The following is a 15,398-nucleotide window of genomic DNA, read 5'->3' as shown; positions in this document are numbered from 1 at the left end:
TCTGGTAAGTGACAGGAGTCAGAAGTATATCTTTGACTTTATAAAAACTCAGATTTTGAGTATTTATAAAAGAATAACTTTGTGTTTCAAGGGCAGGAAAGAAATACAAGCTCTTTATTGATGAAAAGTTTACAATCAGATTACCTGGGAAATAATTATATGGCTTATTAATACTGGAAACTATTAATTTTAAGTATAACTGCTAATGCAGAACACAGCAATTCACCAATTTTGTTGATTGCCTACTTCAATAGCATTGCTGGTTGTCTGGACGATGGAGAAAATCAGTAACTGAATTTTAAGACAATATTAGATTGTGACCCAAGGAAAGAATTTTCCTTTCTTTACCATACTCCTTTGCAAATGATGTGAACCTGAGGATACTCACAAAATTACCAATACACTGTCAAACTGTATCAAGTAATGGAAAGCCCAGGATGCAATAACATTATTCTGAAAATTTATAGATTGCTGTACACCATGTTTTTCTACTTCAGAAGAAGCCAAAAAGGCTTAAATGTATAGCAGTCCTTTTGTTGTGCCTGTTGTATCTCCTCTTTATGGCAAGTAGCAGGCTATCCTTTTTGTAATAATATTGTTGTTATTTCAAACTTTCGTAGATGAAGGGATAGCACATAGTCATAACATCATTAGTTATACCTCAATCAAAATAGCACTGTGATTGGCAGTCAAGCACGGGAGGGGTCTGTGTCAATTAATCCTTTCGCTGGATGTCGGGGATATAGTTCCCACTAAATGTATTTCTTCACAGTGTTTAAGGGAATATGTGTTACCACTTCTGTACACTCCTGGCATCTAGTGGCACTCTGCTGCACCAGCTGTAGTTTCTGTTTGTTGTGAAATATAGCCTTCAGGATTGTGGAAAGTATATCCCACCAAACAACATTGTTCTAGTGGTTCTTGGGAAGTATGGTTACCACCAAAGCAGTTTCTGTATACTTACCACAAAATTAGTCTGTCGTTTGTGGTCCTTCGGAATCATACTTACCACCACCTTATGGGTTTCCCAAAGCTTTTGGGAATATGTCTTACCATTTCTGTTTATGCCTGATGTCTTGTGGTAGTACACTGCACCAAATGTATGAAAACTGCTACAACAATCTCCACTTCTGCAATATACATTATTGTGACTTGTATCAGCTCATACCATTATTGTTTCTATTCATATCGCAGAAAGTAAACTTTTTAAATAAAGTAAAAGAAAACATAAAAACAGAAAAACTGTTTATTATTTTTTACATGTAATTGCAACACATAACAGCTCACAAAAGGAAAATCCATTTGCAACCACTGTTTTAACACCTCAAAGGTGCTATAATGATATATGGACCACCATAGTTTTTGGTCCTAAACCACAAAAGTAAAATTATCAAAAAATAAATATAGTCAGCTGATCATAATTCTAACAGGATCGCAAAAAAAAAAAAAAAAAAAAAAAAAAAAAAAAAAAAAAAAAAAAAAAAAAAAAAAAAGAAAGCACCTGCAAAAGGGTTAACATTTGTCCGAGCACACAATATGTCTGCGGCATTAATAGCTAGGCCTTTCATTCCAGACACAATCACACACTGCGGGTTAATGTGCAGTACATTGTTTTTTCAGGAGGATGGCAATAGTCTTATCACTTTTCTCTTCACTTCTGCTTAGCAGAGCAATACAACAGCAGTCAACAGAATGGAAGGCATGACCAAGCTCATTTTCTGAGTGGTTGTTGCTATGGTAGGTGTCCCATAACCAACTAACTGCCAAAAACTTTGTTATTTTGAGTCAGGTACATATTCTTTGTCACAGTTTGACTTTCAAAAGGGACCTGTTTCACTACCCTCTCCTCTCTTAATCATAAGAAGATAAAGTAATTTATACAGTAATGTGCTTCACATAAGTCCAAGTTTATTTGAACCAGTTGGTAATTCTTTTATTTCTTGATACTTTGCATCCGTACTGCTACTTTTCCAGTACCTATCAGTTGTTATTGTGTTTATTCCTCTCTTAATGGTGCTTTTTCACTAGTTTCTGTGCAGTTGTGCAATATAATTTCTTCTGTAGGCAAGCTGTTAATGAGTGTCTCATGCAGTACTTTCGTGAGAATGGCAGACTTCAACTTCTCCAAGCCTGTGCTATGTTCCCTTTTCTTTTTCTTTTTTTGCTGCTGATTTGTATATTCTTCTGAAACAGTTTTATTTTCCATGTTCATGGCTCTTTTCCCAGTTAATTTTTTTTCCACTTGTGTTGTATCTCACGCTGGATACTTCAGGAATACTTGACATGTTATCTAATTCATTCTGTTTAAGTACCATATTTTTCTTTGCCTTTGGAGCATCCATGTTTTTCATTTTACAGTGCCCACCAGAAACATGCACGAGTGTCCATGTTTTACGTTTTACAGTGCCCACCAGAAACATGCACAGTCTCCTTTTAATTTATTTCTACTTTCACCGTATCTGTTGAAGCCACATGCAGTTCCTCATCTGATCTGCTGGCCAAAGATGATAAATCCAGAGAAGAGTAATTTCCAGGGATATCTTGAGAAAGTGATCCCATTTGTGAAATACATTTGTTATTACACACAGCTAATTCTTCACTGTCACTGTTCACTCTATCCTCATATTCTGTAAGTGATGATAAATCTGCCAACGCTTCTAATAGAGCAATATTGATTCTTTGCCGTTTTATGCGAGTTTTTGGATTTGCCCACTTAATGGCATGTTTATTTCTCCATTCTATGGATAAACTGGGAATTTCTTCATTATTATGCACTGAACTATGACCTTCGCTAGAATTCTTATGGACCCACCCAGAGGCATGTTTTTGTTTCCAGTGAGAAGCAAGTGCATCAAATGTCTTGCAAGTATGACTGCATTCAGGACACTTTCTTTCGGAAGGACCATGTTCTTCATGAATATGTTCCCTTAGTACAGTCTTAAGTCTGAATGATTTATCACAAATGCTACATACATACGGCTCAGCACCAGCGTGTATCCTGAAACAGAAATATTTCCTAATGTGACAAATCACAAAAAAATGCTACTTAAAAATGGTTGATCATAATGGTACACAGGCATTTACAAAACACTGAGCAAAAGATGCAATGTCAACTGTGCTGTGTAGTGCTACAACGATGAAAATTAATATTACGACGATGTCAAACCTTATTTTCATGATTTAAAGAAGTATTCATGATATTAAAAAATGTAATTATAATTTTATTACTTTCATTTTTGTGTTCAGTGTATCAAAGACTTTCTAGTGCATGGAATAAATTAGCATTGTTTGTACTACGAAACTATATATGATTGTTAAGGGTTAAGCATGTAATAATTCGATGTAAGACATTTTGTTGAGTCTGAATTTTGTTCTCGTACTGGTCAGTAGAAAGGAAAAGTTCCTTAATTGATGTGAAGGTATAAAGGCTGTAAAAAGGAGAGAGAGAGAGAAGGTAAATACAAGTTATTCAAACCAAGTATCTCCCAAGTGTAACGTCTTGTCATTTCCTGTTGTTGTTGTGGTCTTCAGTCCTGAGACTGGTTTGATGCAGCTCTCCATGCTACTCTATCCTGTGCAAGCTTCTTCATCTCCCAGTACCTACTGCAACCTACATCCTTCTGAATCTGTTTAGTGTATTCATCTCTCGGTCTCCCTCTACGATTTTTACCCTCCACGCTGCCCTCCAATACTAAATTGGTGATCCCTTGATGCCTCAGAACATGTCCTACCAACCGATCCCTTCTTCTAGTCAAGTTGTGCCACAAACTTCTCTTCTCCCCAATCCTATTGAATACCTCCTCATTAGTTACGTGATCTACCCACCTTATCTTCAGCATTCTTCTGTAGCACCACATTTCGAAAGCTTCTATTCTCTTCTTGTCCAAACTAGTTATCGTCCATGTTTCACTTCCATACATGGCTACACTCCATACAAATACTTTCAGAAACGACTTCCTGACACTTAAATCTATACTCGATGTTAACAAATTTCTCTTTTTCAGAACTATAACTAAAAATTGCAAGGTCTAATCGGAGCCTGTCCTGAATAACAGCGAAGAACATTTATGTTAGCATATATTTTCTTCGTTTGGTCACAGTTGTGATTCGCATGTTTCTTTTTGTTATGCGACGTGTTATGAATATTTTCATTATACGCGCAAAAGTGCACACAGCTTTAATCGAACCTGCGTCTTTCGGAAACGATAACTTTTAATCAGTACAATTACGCGAATACTGTCTAAATCGCAACCGTGATCGCAAAAGTGTTTCCTGGACCAAATAATTCTTATAAAATGTGTATCTCCAAAGTGAGCAGCATTGCACTATCACTGACTCGCAACAATCGAAAGAGTAAAATCAATGCTTAAACAAAATTGCCACCTTTTAATAATTATTATTATCCCATTAAATAAATAAATAGCAATTCAGTGGCTATCCAATCAATAAACAGAGGGGGCAATTCAGCTGTTAAGATTAAATGCCAAATATCTGTACATACAATTAGTGGATGGTATTTCATTGTGGTTCAATGTTTTCTCACTATTCAATTTCTCTCTCCTGTAACACTGATTACACTTTTGAAGTATAACATTTCATAAAATTTATAACTAGCCGAGTACCCAGTGTTGTCTTGGTATACATTTATTTCCCTTTTATTAGTTGATCTCCGCTTCATCATTCTCCTATCTCTGACCACCTCCTCTTTCACTGCCCCTCTCAGTGGCCACCTCTCCCTACATCGCCCACTCTCTATCAATCTCCTCCTGCCCCCCCCCCCCTTTCCTGGTATCCACCCCTCCTGCCACCGCTCTCTGTCCAACTCCTCCTGCCCCCCCCCCCCCCCTCTGTCCAGCTCCTCCTGCCCCCCCATCTCTGTCCATCTCCTCTTCTCCCCTCATCCTGCCCATCTCCTCCTCTTCCCTTTCTCTATCCATCTCCCGCTCCCCCTCTCTCCGTGCTGTACAGCGATATAATTTTGTACGTACATTCAGTGGCATATGTGTATACCATGTGCTAAGTGTGTTGTGAATAGAATTAGTATCAAAGAAGTAATAAACTGAAATGTCATCCACAATGCAACAGTTTTTCACACATCTCAGTGTTTAAGATGTCAATCTCCTGAAATATGAGTTGTACAATAACATAACTTTGCACATATATTCAGTACTACATGTGAACACTGTCTGCAAAATGCACTGTGACACACTATCTACATAATACAGTTAGTTGTATACAGGTAATTAAAATGTCATGCCAGATGCAACAACTTTACTGCGTAAACAGAAAAAATGTTGTAAGTGATTAACGTTTTTTACCCTTTCATCATTACATAGCGGAAGTCAGCGTGAGAAAGTGTCATAAAGATTTGAAATTATGTGTAAAATTTATTGCAAGTCTGGGTCTTCGCATGTTGCGGCCTTCACTTGTTTATCACCTTCACCCTTACCCCTCTCATAGATAGGTTGTTCTTAGCCCCACAGCGATTCTTTGCAGATAGTAGGTGATGTATGTATGATGTTCGATTGAAGTTGGTCCAATGGTTTTGGAGGAGATGTGGAACGAACATAAGTACATACAATCCAATTCTAAATGAGCTAAGGCCTATTCACTGCCTCAAACTATGCTAAAGTTACCAACGAAAACCCCATGAAACTTCATCTAGTAATTTTGGAGATTTGCCTGTTGAAGGACAAACACACAGACAACAGTTATACATATTTATTTTTAATTTGTAAGTAACAGATTTCAGCTACAAGTCATCCTTTGGAATTTTTATTGGCAGATCTAGATTTCGGCTAGCAACTAGCCATTCTCAATGCACTATCCTTTTTTGGTCAATGCATGTAATGCCTGTTGGTCTGGCTTTGTACACAGTTCATGGGGGGGATAGTGTTCCATGAACTGTGTACAAAGCCAGACCAACATGCATTACATGCATTGACCAAAAAAGGATAGTGCACTGAGAATGGCTAGTTGCTAGCTGAAATCTAGATCTGCCAATAAAAATTCCAAAGGACAACTGATAGCTGAAATCTATTATTTACAAATCAAAATAACGGTCGCTGCATGCAACAGACTCTGAATGGAGGGTAACCTGATATTTATTTTTGGTATAGATGAAGATAATGATGATGATGATGAAGAAGAAGATGATTTGTGGTACGAAATATTAAAACACCCTGAATGACAAATTGGAAAACCAATCCTCTACACAGTTGCAGAACAATCAAAGCCTGTGGTTCAGACCCTCCACTTAGCTATGTACCATAGGTGCACTATAGGTCATTTTGATGATGCTACTGATGGTGCGTTCTGCCTTCATATCACAAGCAAGACTGGCTGTCTTTACTATTTGAGGTAGACACCTGAAATCAGAGAGAAATTCTTCTGATTCAAAGTGACAAATATCATTAGTATGAACATGAGCCAACACCTGGAGTTGGCTGCTAACTCCGCTATTTATGGCATCCGAAAGGACCCATTCCTCATCCGAGATGACTCCCTCTCATATGCACACTCAACTTGCTTCCCTCCTTGCCAGCTGTATTCCTAGAGGGCCTCTAGTGAGCCTACCATTGAAGATCCCAACTACCAGGAATAGCACTTCTATGACGGCTTGGATGTTGCAGGCCGAGAGGCTGTCTCTGAAATAGGATAGGTGACTGCATCTGGCCCAAGATCTTTACAGTTACAGATGGCACCTGGAACATGTTTGTCAGATGAAATTGGTTGGCCTTTTGATCAGTCCACGGGAAAGTCTTTTGCTGCCTGCTGCACATGGGAACGTTGTCCTACTCAACCACGGGTGATGGCTGAGCCTCAGTGTAGACTGCAACTGGGGTAGACACAGTCATGCACCAAATGGAGGACATGTGAGAGGTGCTGGGTCTCACTTGGATCCCAATATCCCCCCTCCCCCAGGCATGCCCATTTGCAACAGCCTCAAGCCATGGGACTGAAGCACACACACGCACGAATGCAGGCGCACACGCACACACAAAGAAATTTACCAATTAAACTACTAAGCACACAGGTAGATCAAAGTAAGTCACTTCTGTTTGAAGCTAGTAAAAATCATCTGGAATTATGTTTATGTTGGGTAGATGACTGAATACCACTTTCAGAAGGGTGGAGAGGATCTTTGGTTTGATGTCCCTCCATTCCAGGAGGCATGATAGATAATCAGAGCCCTGGATAAAGACAGGGTTCAGTTGTTCTAGTAGTCCAGGGTGATATGGGGTGGGGGGACACTCCTTTCTAATCAATTCTTGGTGCTGGAGGGAGGATTAGGGATGAGGATATGGCCACAGGAAGTTTGTTTACAGACTAGGTTTGGGGGTTAGTAGTGCTTGTCTGTGAAGGCATTTGTGAGACCTTCAGCATTTTGGACTACGAAATTCTCATCATTGCAAATACTCTGTCCACAGGTGGACAGGCTGTATGGGAGCAATTGTTTGGTGCAGAGCGGGTGACAATTGTTGAAATGATGATACTTTGATGGATAGTGGGTTTAATATGGACAGGACAGAGGTGTGGCTGGAAGCATCGGAGAGGTGGTGAACATCCAGCACAGTGGCAATTTTGGGTTGAGGAGGACCAGGTGAAGTGAAAGGGAGAGTAGGTTTTAAGGTTGTTGAAGAATCTGGGTAGGATTTCTTGACCTTGAGTCCACATCGTGAAGATATCATCAATGAACCTGAACCAGATAAGCGATTTGGGATTTTGTGAGACTAGGAAGGTTTCTTATAGACGGCCCATAAAAAGACTGGCATAGGGAGGTGCCATGCAGGCACCCATGGTTGAGCCACTGATTTTTTTATGTACATTTCCCTCAAAGAAGTAGTAATTTTGTGTGACGACGTAGTTCATAAGATGTATGGAGGAATGAGGTAATGGGTTTGGAGTCTGTAGGACATTGGGAAAGGTAGTGTTCAACAGTGGCATGGTCATGGGGACGTGAAGAGAGAAGATTAAAATTCAATGTCCGATTGACAATGAGATCATCAGATGGAGCACAAGCTCAGATTAGGAAATGATGTGGAAGGAAATTGGCAGTGCGCATTCGAAGGAGGCATCCTGAGCATTACCTACAGCAATTTATGGAAAATCTAAGCCTGGATAGCTGGATGGGGATTTGAAACAACATCCTCCTGAACAGGGGTTCAGTGTGCTAGCCACTGTGCCACTCCACTTGGAATGGACATGTGGTCTTTGTATACGGAGGTGGCATCAACAGTGACAACTAGGAATTCTGGAGGTAAAGGAGTGGAGATGGTGGAGACTGGGCAGAGGAAGTGGTTGTATCTTCAATGTAAGAGGCTAGGTTTCAGGCAATTGGATGAAAATGTTGGTCCTCTTCAATCCGATGTGCCACCTTCCTGGACATTGACCTCCATCTCTGTGATGGCTCCATCCATAACTATGTCCATTTTAAACCCACTAACCATTAACAGTAGTCACATTTTGACAGCTGTTATTGCGTGAACACCAAAAAATTACTTCCATACAGCCTAGATACCCACAGACAGTGTATCTGCAATGAGAATTCCCTTGCCCAATGTGCTATACGCATGAAGGCCTTCACAACAAGCAGTACTCTCCAAACTTAAACCACAAACAGATTTCCCCATGCCATCTCCTCACACACCTCTGAATTTCCACCAACATAAAAAAGCCACAAAGGGGCACCTTCCTCACCACCCAGTATCACCTAGACTGGGACAACTGAACCATATCGTTCACCAAGGCTCTGATTATTTATCATGCCCAGGAATGAAGGACATCCTACCCAAGTTCTTCCTCACTCCTTCTAAAGTGCCATTCTGTTGCCAACCCAACCTGCACAACACTGTGGTCCCTCCCTACACCACTCTCACTCCCAACCCTTTACCACAGGGTTGGATGAATCAGGTGCAAGACCTGGCCAACCCTGACTCCCCAGCACTTCCTGCTCCAGTCCTACAGATTTATCCTATACCACCAGAGGCAAGGCCACTTATGAAAGCAGCCACATCACATACCAACTCCGCTGTACTAATCACATGAAAATATTCAATACAAATTAAAATACGCTACACGAATGCAAAACACTGAACAGAAATTAAAATACCTTTTCTTATCATCTTGAGGCTGAACAGTGCATTTGATGTATACAATTATTTCATGTAATAATAAGGAATTTTGCATGTCTGTATCAAATTTTAGTTTACTGTTATGCAATTTGTATTTAAAAATAAAGAGATTTCATTTCCATCAAAAATTATGATTTTTCATTTGCTAATTAATATTCTCATTTAACAATAGATAAAGACTTTAAATAAAAGTTAAACAAGGAAACAACTTGCTACAAGTGGGTTTTGAGCCAAGGGCATTATACATGGATGCTTACATGCTACACCTTCAGCCAACAGCAGTTTCTTGAATGTGATCGAAATCTTTACACTAAACAGCTTTCAGAACTCTTGTAATCTTCAACGGCCATTTTTTCTTTATTTTCTCTTTTGCATTTGTTTGAGTATTGCATTGTAGTGATTTGGGAAATTTATGTGCAAGCACTAACCTTTGAATTCTTTAAGTGTGGAGAAAATTGGAGCGCACCACGCTGTAAGGTTTCCTTGTTGAACTTATTATTGAACTTACTATGTTGCACTGACCAGACAATCATAAAACAATTCAGTACAGGAAACATAGTAATGTTTTTTCAACTTTCTTGGCAGCTGGAAATCCCTTTGGCATGAAGTTTTGCAAAACCCCTTACATTCCTCGCCCTTCAACATTCATTACCTCAACTCTTCGAAATTTCTTCTTGAACACTATGTAATACCTAGAATCATCTATAGCAGACTCTTCAAAAGCAACACCAACACCACTTTTCTCTTGAGCAATTTAATTATCAAGCAAAGCAGAGCTTAACGCGTTGATGCAACGGTGTGCATAACAAATGTATAATTGCCAAGAACCAGAAAAATGAAAAATGCTTTTCCAGCAAGCCCTGAAACCAATGAGTCCAGAAACCAGTGCTAAAGTCAGAGTCTCCATTGGGTATATCAGAAATTGGGAACCATAAGATGATGTAAAGGAACCAAGAGCAACTTTGAAAAACTCATCTACAAAATTACTGACAGGGTACTTCAGGAATGTCAAAACAAAGAAACACACACACACACAAACCTTTTAAGAGATTTGTTAACAAAGTGTTAAAACACACTCCAGGGACAAATGGTCGGAGAATGATACACAAATTAAATGTACTGCTGAATTTGGAAAGACCGTAGTAAAACAATAAGTGTCCTTACAACTGTCACAATAAGTGTCCTTACAACTGTCACAATAAGTGTCCTTACAACTGTCACAATAAGTGTCCTTACAGCTGTCACAATAAGTGTCCTTACAACTGTCACTCATGGAGTTGGCTGTAAAATGGTACATTGCCAAGTGATGATGAATACTTTCCTTAGATCATAAGAAAATTCATATCAGAGGATGCTTTTATAAGAAAGTATACTAACTGACCACTTTTCATATGATTATATTATCAAACATAGATTTAGATGTCATGAAGCCACAATGGGAGCATGTAAGGTCCCAGTAATAGTCCATCTTGAGCAGCAGTTTATCATCAGGTGAAAATTTTTCCATTCAACTCATTATGGCAATGCTATGGTAACTTCTGGGGACAGTAACATTTTTAGCAGGTTTTAGTATGTGGGACAAACAGACCTCCCACTATCAGTCTGGTTACCCTTGATGGGAGCAAACCTTACTGAAAGAAATGTGGAGGTTTTCCCGACATTGTACACAGATTTTTCAACATACTACTGTACAATCCTGCGAAAGTATCATTAAATCAAATCATTTCAAATTCCTTGTGGAGAGGAGGGTTTTAAATTCTTTAGTGTTCCTGGACTTAAATACAATGGTCCTTCCTCAAAGTTAAAACACACGATCTTGTCGCTAATCATTAGAGATAAGAGTTTAGAAATGGTGTGCCATTGTTTGGGGTGTCTTCTTCAGTGCCTGTTTAAACATAATTTAATTAAATGGCATTTTCAGAACAAACTGAGATGATTTACCTGCTTCAGCGATGCAAAAACTGTTGAGCCCTTCGAATGACTCATTATTCCCATACGTTTTCTGAAGAGGGTCTGTTCATAAAGACTCTCATACCATCAGCAATCTGCCCAATATGAGATTACCATTTTTTATTCCATAATGCCACAAAGTGTTCCTCAAGATGTCTAATGCTTGGCTGTACCTGAATCAGTTGCTTAGTGGATTATGTTAACAACTCTTCGATGCCATTTGAGTTTGAAGACAAGCACATAACTGTTGGTTTAAATACTAATTGACTTGCTCTTCAGTTCTTCAGGTGGTATACTGGCAGATGAACTTCGGTCAGAAATTAGTAACAAGAGTGACTGAAACCTCCACATATTGATAGGTCAATGCTCCCTGGAGTGAAGACGCCATTCTTTTCATGAAACAGTATTGAGAAAATTTAGAGAACTAGCATTTGTGGCTCACTGCAGAGTTATTCTATTGCCACAATGTACATTTTGTGTACTTAGCAGAGGTACAACATACCCTCCATAATGCACCATGTTTGTTTTGTTTTTTCATAAACAACTCACCTTACTTCTCAATAGTTTCCTTTAAAGGATGTACAAAAGATTCAGCAATCCTCCAGCTTTTTCATTCCATAAGGGAAATAGGTTCCGTCAAATTCTGCAAAATAATCATTTATTGCAACTACCATTTCCTCATTTGATGAACATTTCTTACCAGCAAGCTAAAGTGTCAAGTGTGGGAAATGCAGTCATTTGGGGATAAGTCAGGGAATAGGGTGGATGAGGAACCAATTTAAAGCCAAATTCATGCACTTCTGCCATGAAAATTTCAAAATCCAACAATGAAGCATAATAGGGTTCATTTATGTTCCTGTCTTTTTCCAAGTAATCTAAGAGAATTACTCCTTAGGAATCCCCCCCCCTCCTCCCCCCCCCCCCCAAAAAAAACAGTGGCTAGCACCTTGCCAACTGAGAAAACGACCTTTGCTTTCTTCTGTGCACTGTCTGTTGCTTTGACTGTCATTTTAATTCTAGTGTGTAATGATGGATCCAGGTTTCATCAAAGGCCCCCAATCAGCATGAAAAGTCTTGCGGAATTTGATTAACCATCACCATACATTGTGTTGAAATGTTGTGCCAGGCGTCCTTTTGGTCGACTGTGAGCAATAGTGGTTCCCACGTTATACACAGTTTCTTCAAAGTTAATTTTCCAGGCAGAATGTTATGCACTCATTCAGTTGATATGCCTACAGTCTCAGAAGTTTTATTTGGCGGTCTCGCATTACCATATTAAGGATTCTGTCAATAGTTTACTTTGTGGTGACCTCAACTCAATGACCGGAGCATGCTTCGTCTTCAGTGCTTGTCTGAACACATTTAAATTCATTAATCCATAAGTAAGTGGTCTTCAATGATGGTGCTGAGTCCGCATGAACTTTGTCCAAATCTGTTTTGATATGTGTGGCTGTCTAACCCTTCAAATGAAAATGTTTAATAACAGCATAAAATTGTTTTCACCATTTTCAATTGCAGGAGACACAGTGACCAATTCAGATGGTTGTCAACAATGAACTGTACACTGAACATTGTTGGATTCTTTATTTGGTCTTTGGAATAATCAAGCTCACCAACCATGAAGGTGCAACAAAAACATTCCAGCCTTCCATGGAAATTTACCAGACTTACTACACCACCCAAGTGTGTAGATGTAGAAAAGGAAGATCACAGCTAACTGTATCTTCAACAATGTGGTCATTAGAGACACAGCAGGAAATTGTGTAAGTGTATGTTTATACTGCCTGTGACGCGATGTGAGGCATAATGGCCAAAGTGATGCAATGCAATGGAGCGTTCACATTGCACGCGATCTGGCCAGCAACTGAGTAGTCTCGGCATGATGTCGTTTTTCCTCGACCCAGTAAATTCTTTTTTATTAGAAACCAGTGCTCTGAGAATTCAGCGCAGTCGTGAATGGGTGCATGAAATCAACAAGGAGAGGAGGGCTTTAGGAGAATTTCATCATTTGTACAGTGACTTGAGAAAAGATGAGGATAAATTTTGGAATTATTTCAGAATGAATACAGAGACATTTGATTATATAGTGTCGTCTGTTTCAAATAGATTAGAGAAGCAAAACACAAATTTCAGAATGGCTATTACCACTGAAGAAAAAGTTATGATCATCATCAGATAAGTACACAATATTAAGTTTACAGCAATCATTTTATTATGAAAAATTTACAAATTGTGATAGATTCAAACTTTCTTTTAATAAATGTTGACGTAGTTGACAATGAGAAGTAAAATACATCACAGTTCAAGTATCAAAGTTTTCAGAATCTTGGTGGCTTGATATAACAATGTCATCAGGTTGAATTTCAAAAATGACTATTTTATTTTGCGGATTTCCAGCAATTACGATTTCAACTGGATTTTCAGGTGCATAGGGTGACATCAACGAATGTGCAGTGGAAGTGGTTGATTGTTCCAATTCTTCCTAAAGAACCTGCTGATTTTTTATCCTGGCTCTCAACTGAGCTGCTGGTCATAGTTTTCGCATTGCTGGCAGCAAACTCACTACAAAATGATAGCTGTCATCTTGCGTTTCTGATTTCAACATTTGTTGCGCAGTTAGCTTCAACTTTTGCTTCTCTATATTTAACAACTCATAGTTTGTCGATTTCTTGGATCTCTTGTTTTGGTTTGTGTGTAGGGTGGGTGAGGGAGGAGGCATCGAAACGCTACCCTCTGAACTTACAGACAGTCTTGAAGACCTGGCTTGGTTGGTTTCATCAGGTGAAAAACTCTCTCTCCTTGTAAGAGCTGGTGAAAATGGTACGTCGTTGTGTTGCGATGCTGTTCTTTTACTGTGATGAACGTTAGTCTTCGTCTTCCGTGGCGTCATTATGTCAGTCAGGAAGGTCATTAGCTCGTACCACGGCCAATTTGATTGGATAGGCGGCATGCCACCTTCATCTCCTGAACGTTCAGCACGAGGTTTTTTTTGAGTTCGGAGCGGAAAGTATCACGCAGGTTCTTCCATTTATTCTTCAGTATCTCGCCTGAAAATATAGATGTGAAAGTATGCGTAAATAATTAAGTACACTGTATACTTAATACATTTTTTGTCCTTAGCACATTAACTGCAAATCCTACGGAGATCCTACACATCCTTCAATTACGCTCATTTCATCCTTTTTCAGATATTTGTCGGTTGGGGTGTCTTTCCATGCACTGTCACAGTCATTTCGGATGGGTCTAACTACAGTCGCACAATGTGTGCATGAAACGTGCGCCACAATGTGTGAAATTCTGAGCCCTGTACACCTGCCTTCTCCTACGATACCACTGCTTCAAAACGCTGCAAAACACATGTATGCCAACTGTAATTTTCTGAATTGTGTGGGGGCCATTGAAGGTAAGCATGTTTGGGTTAAATGTCCCCCTCATTCTGGGACAATGTATTACAATTACAAAAAATATTTTTCGCTTGCTTTACTAGCTGTAGCCGATGCTAACTGCAGATTAATAGCAGTTGACATTGGAGGCTATGGAAAGCAATCAGATGGTGGCATATTTAGAGCAAGTAACCTGTACAATAATATTTTGAACGAAACTCAAAACTGGCCTCCACCGAAAGAGCTACCAGGTACTTCAGTAAAAGCCCCATTAGTGTTGGTTGGAGATGAAGCCTTTCCACTACTGGAAAACTTCATGCACCCTTTCCCTGGACTGTCACAAACTGAGGAAGTGAGGTTATTTAACAGGAGGCTATCGAGGGCTAAAACGGTGGTGGAACGCACTTTCGGAATTATGGCCAGCAAATGGCGTCTTCTCCGAAAGGAAATTGAAACTTGTGTAGAACATGCAGACATTATTAATCAGTGCATCTGTGTCTTGCACAATATAATAATGGATAAAGGTGGGCCTGACATTTCCCTTCAATTGTCTATTGACCAGGACATAACAGAACACAGTGCTTCAGCAGCATGCTTCCAAAATGACAGAGCAAACAGTAGCGCTTCAAGAAGAGCGAGGAGTCTCAGAGGGGCCGTCAAAAACTATATCAACAGTCATTAATGCAAATATATTTCATGTCGAAATTGTCAAATACTGTAACTATTATGAATGTCATTTCATTATCAAAATACTGTAATAATATCGATACACAATTAAAATTAGAAAATAAACAAAGTTGTTTGTGTTACTTGTTTTTTGGAGTCTTGTAGCTATTTATTTTACTTTTTTGTACTTACTGTCTGTTCCACAATCTTCAGCTATTTCATTTCATGCTTGACGAACAAAATCACTATTGCGGTAATATTTATT

The 15,398-nt window shown here is 39.1% G+C and overlaps 1 protein-coding gene across 4 annotated transcripts in view; it reads right to left on the bottom strand.

The window, feature by feature from the left end:
- Positions 1-1,496: 1,496 nt before the first annotated feature.
- LOC124595329 (gastrula zinc finger protein XlCGF7.1-like) overlaps positions 1,497-15,398 on the bottom strand; it is a 119,138-nt gene continuing 105,236 nt past the window's right edge. The window contains exons 6-7 of one of the 4 annotated variants that reach the window (XM_047134032.1): positions 2,412-2,998; positions 1,497-2,365 (exon numbers count right to left, since the gene is read on the bottom strand). In XM_047134032.1, coding sequence (XP_046989988.1) covers positions 2,434-2,998 — 565 coding nt within the window. In that variant the 3' untranslated portion in view covers positions 1,497-2,365; positions 2,412-2,433. Of the gene's footprint in view, positions 2,999-11,674; positions 11,728-14,076; positions 14,132-15,398 lie in introns of those variants that run through there. The other 3 variants (XM_047134031.1, XM_047134035.1, XM_047134033.1) reach the window with 3 other exon arrangements.

Source organism: Schistocerca americana, chromosome 2, assembly GCF_021461395.2.
Source record: "Schistocerca americana isolate TAMUIC-IGC-003095 chromosome 2, iqSchAmer2.1, whole genome shotgun sequence".
Classification (NCBI taxonomy): Eukaryota; Metazoa; Arthropoda; class Insecta; order Orthoptera; family Acrididae; genus Schistocerca; species Schistocerca americana.
This window is presented reverse-complemented; position numbering and strand designations above follow the sequence as displayed.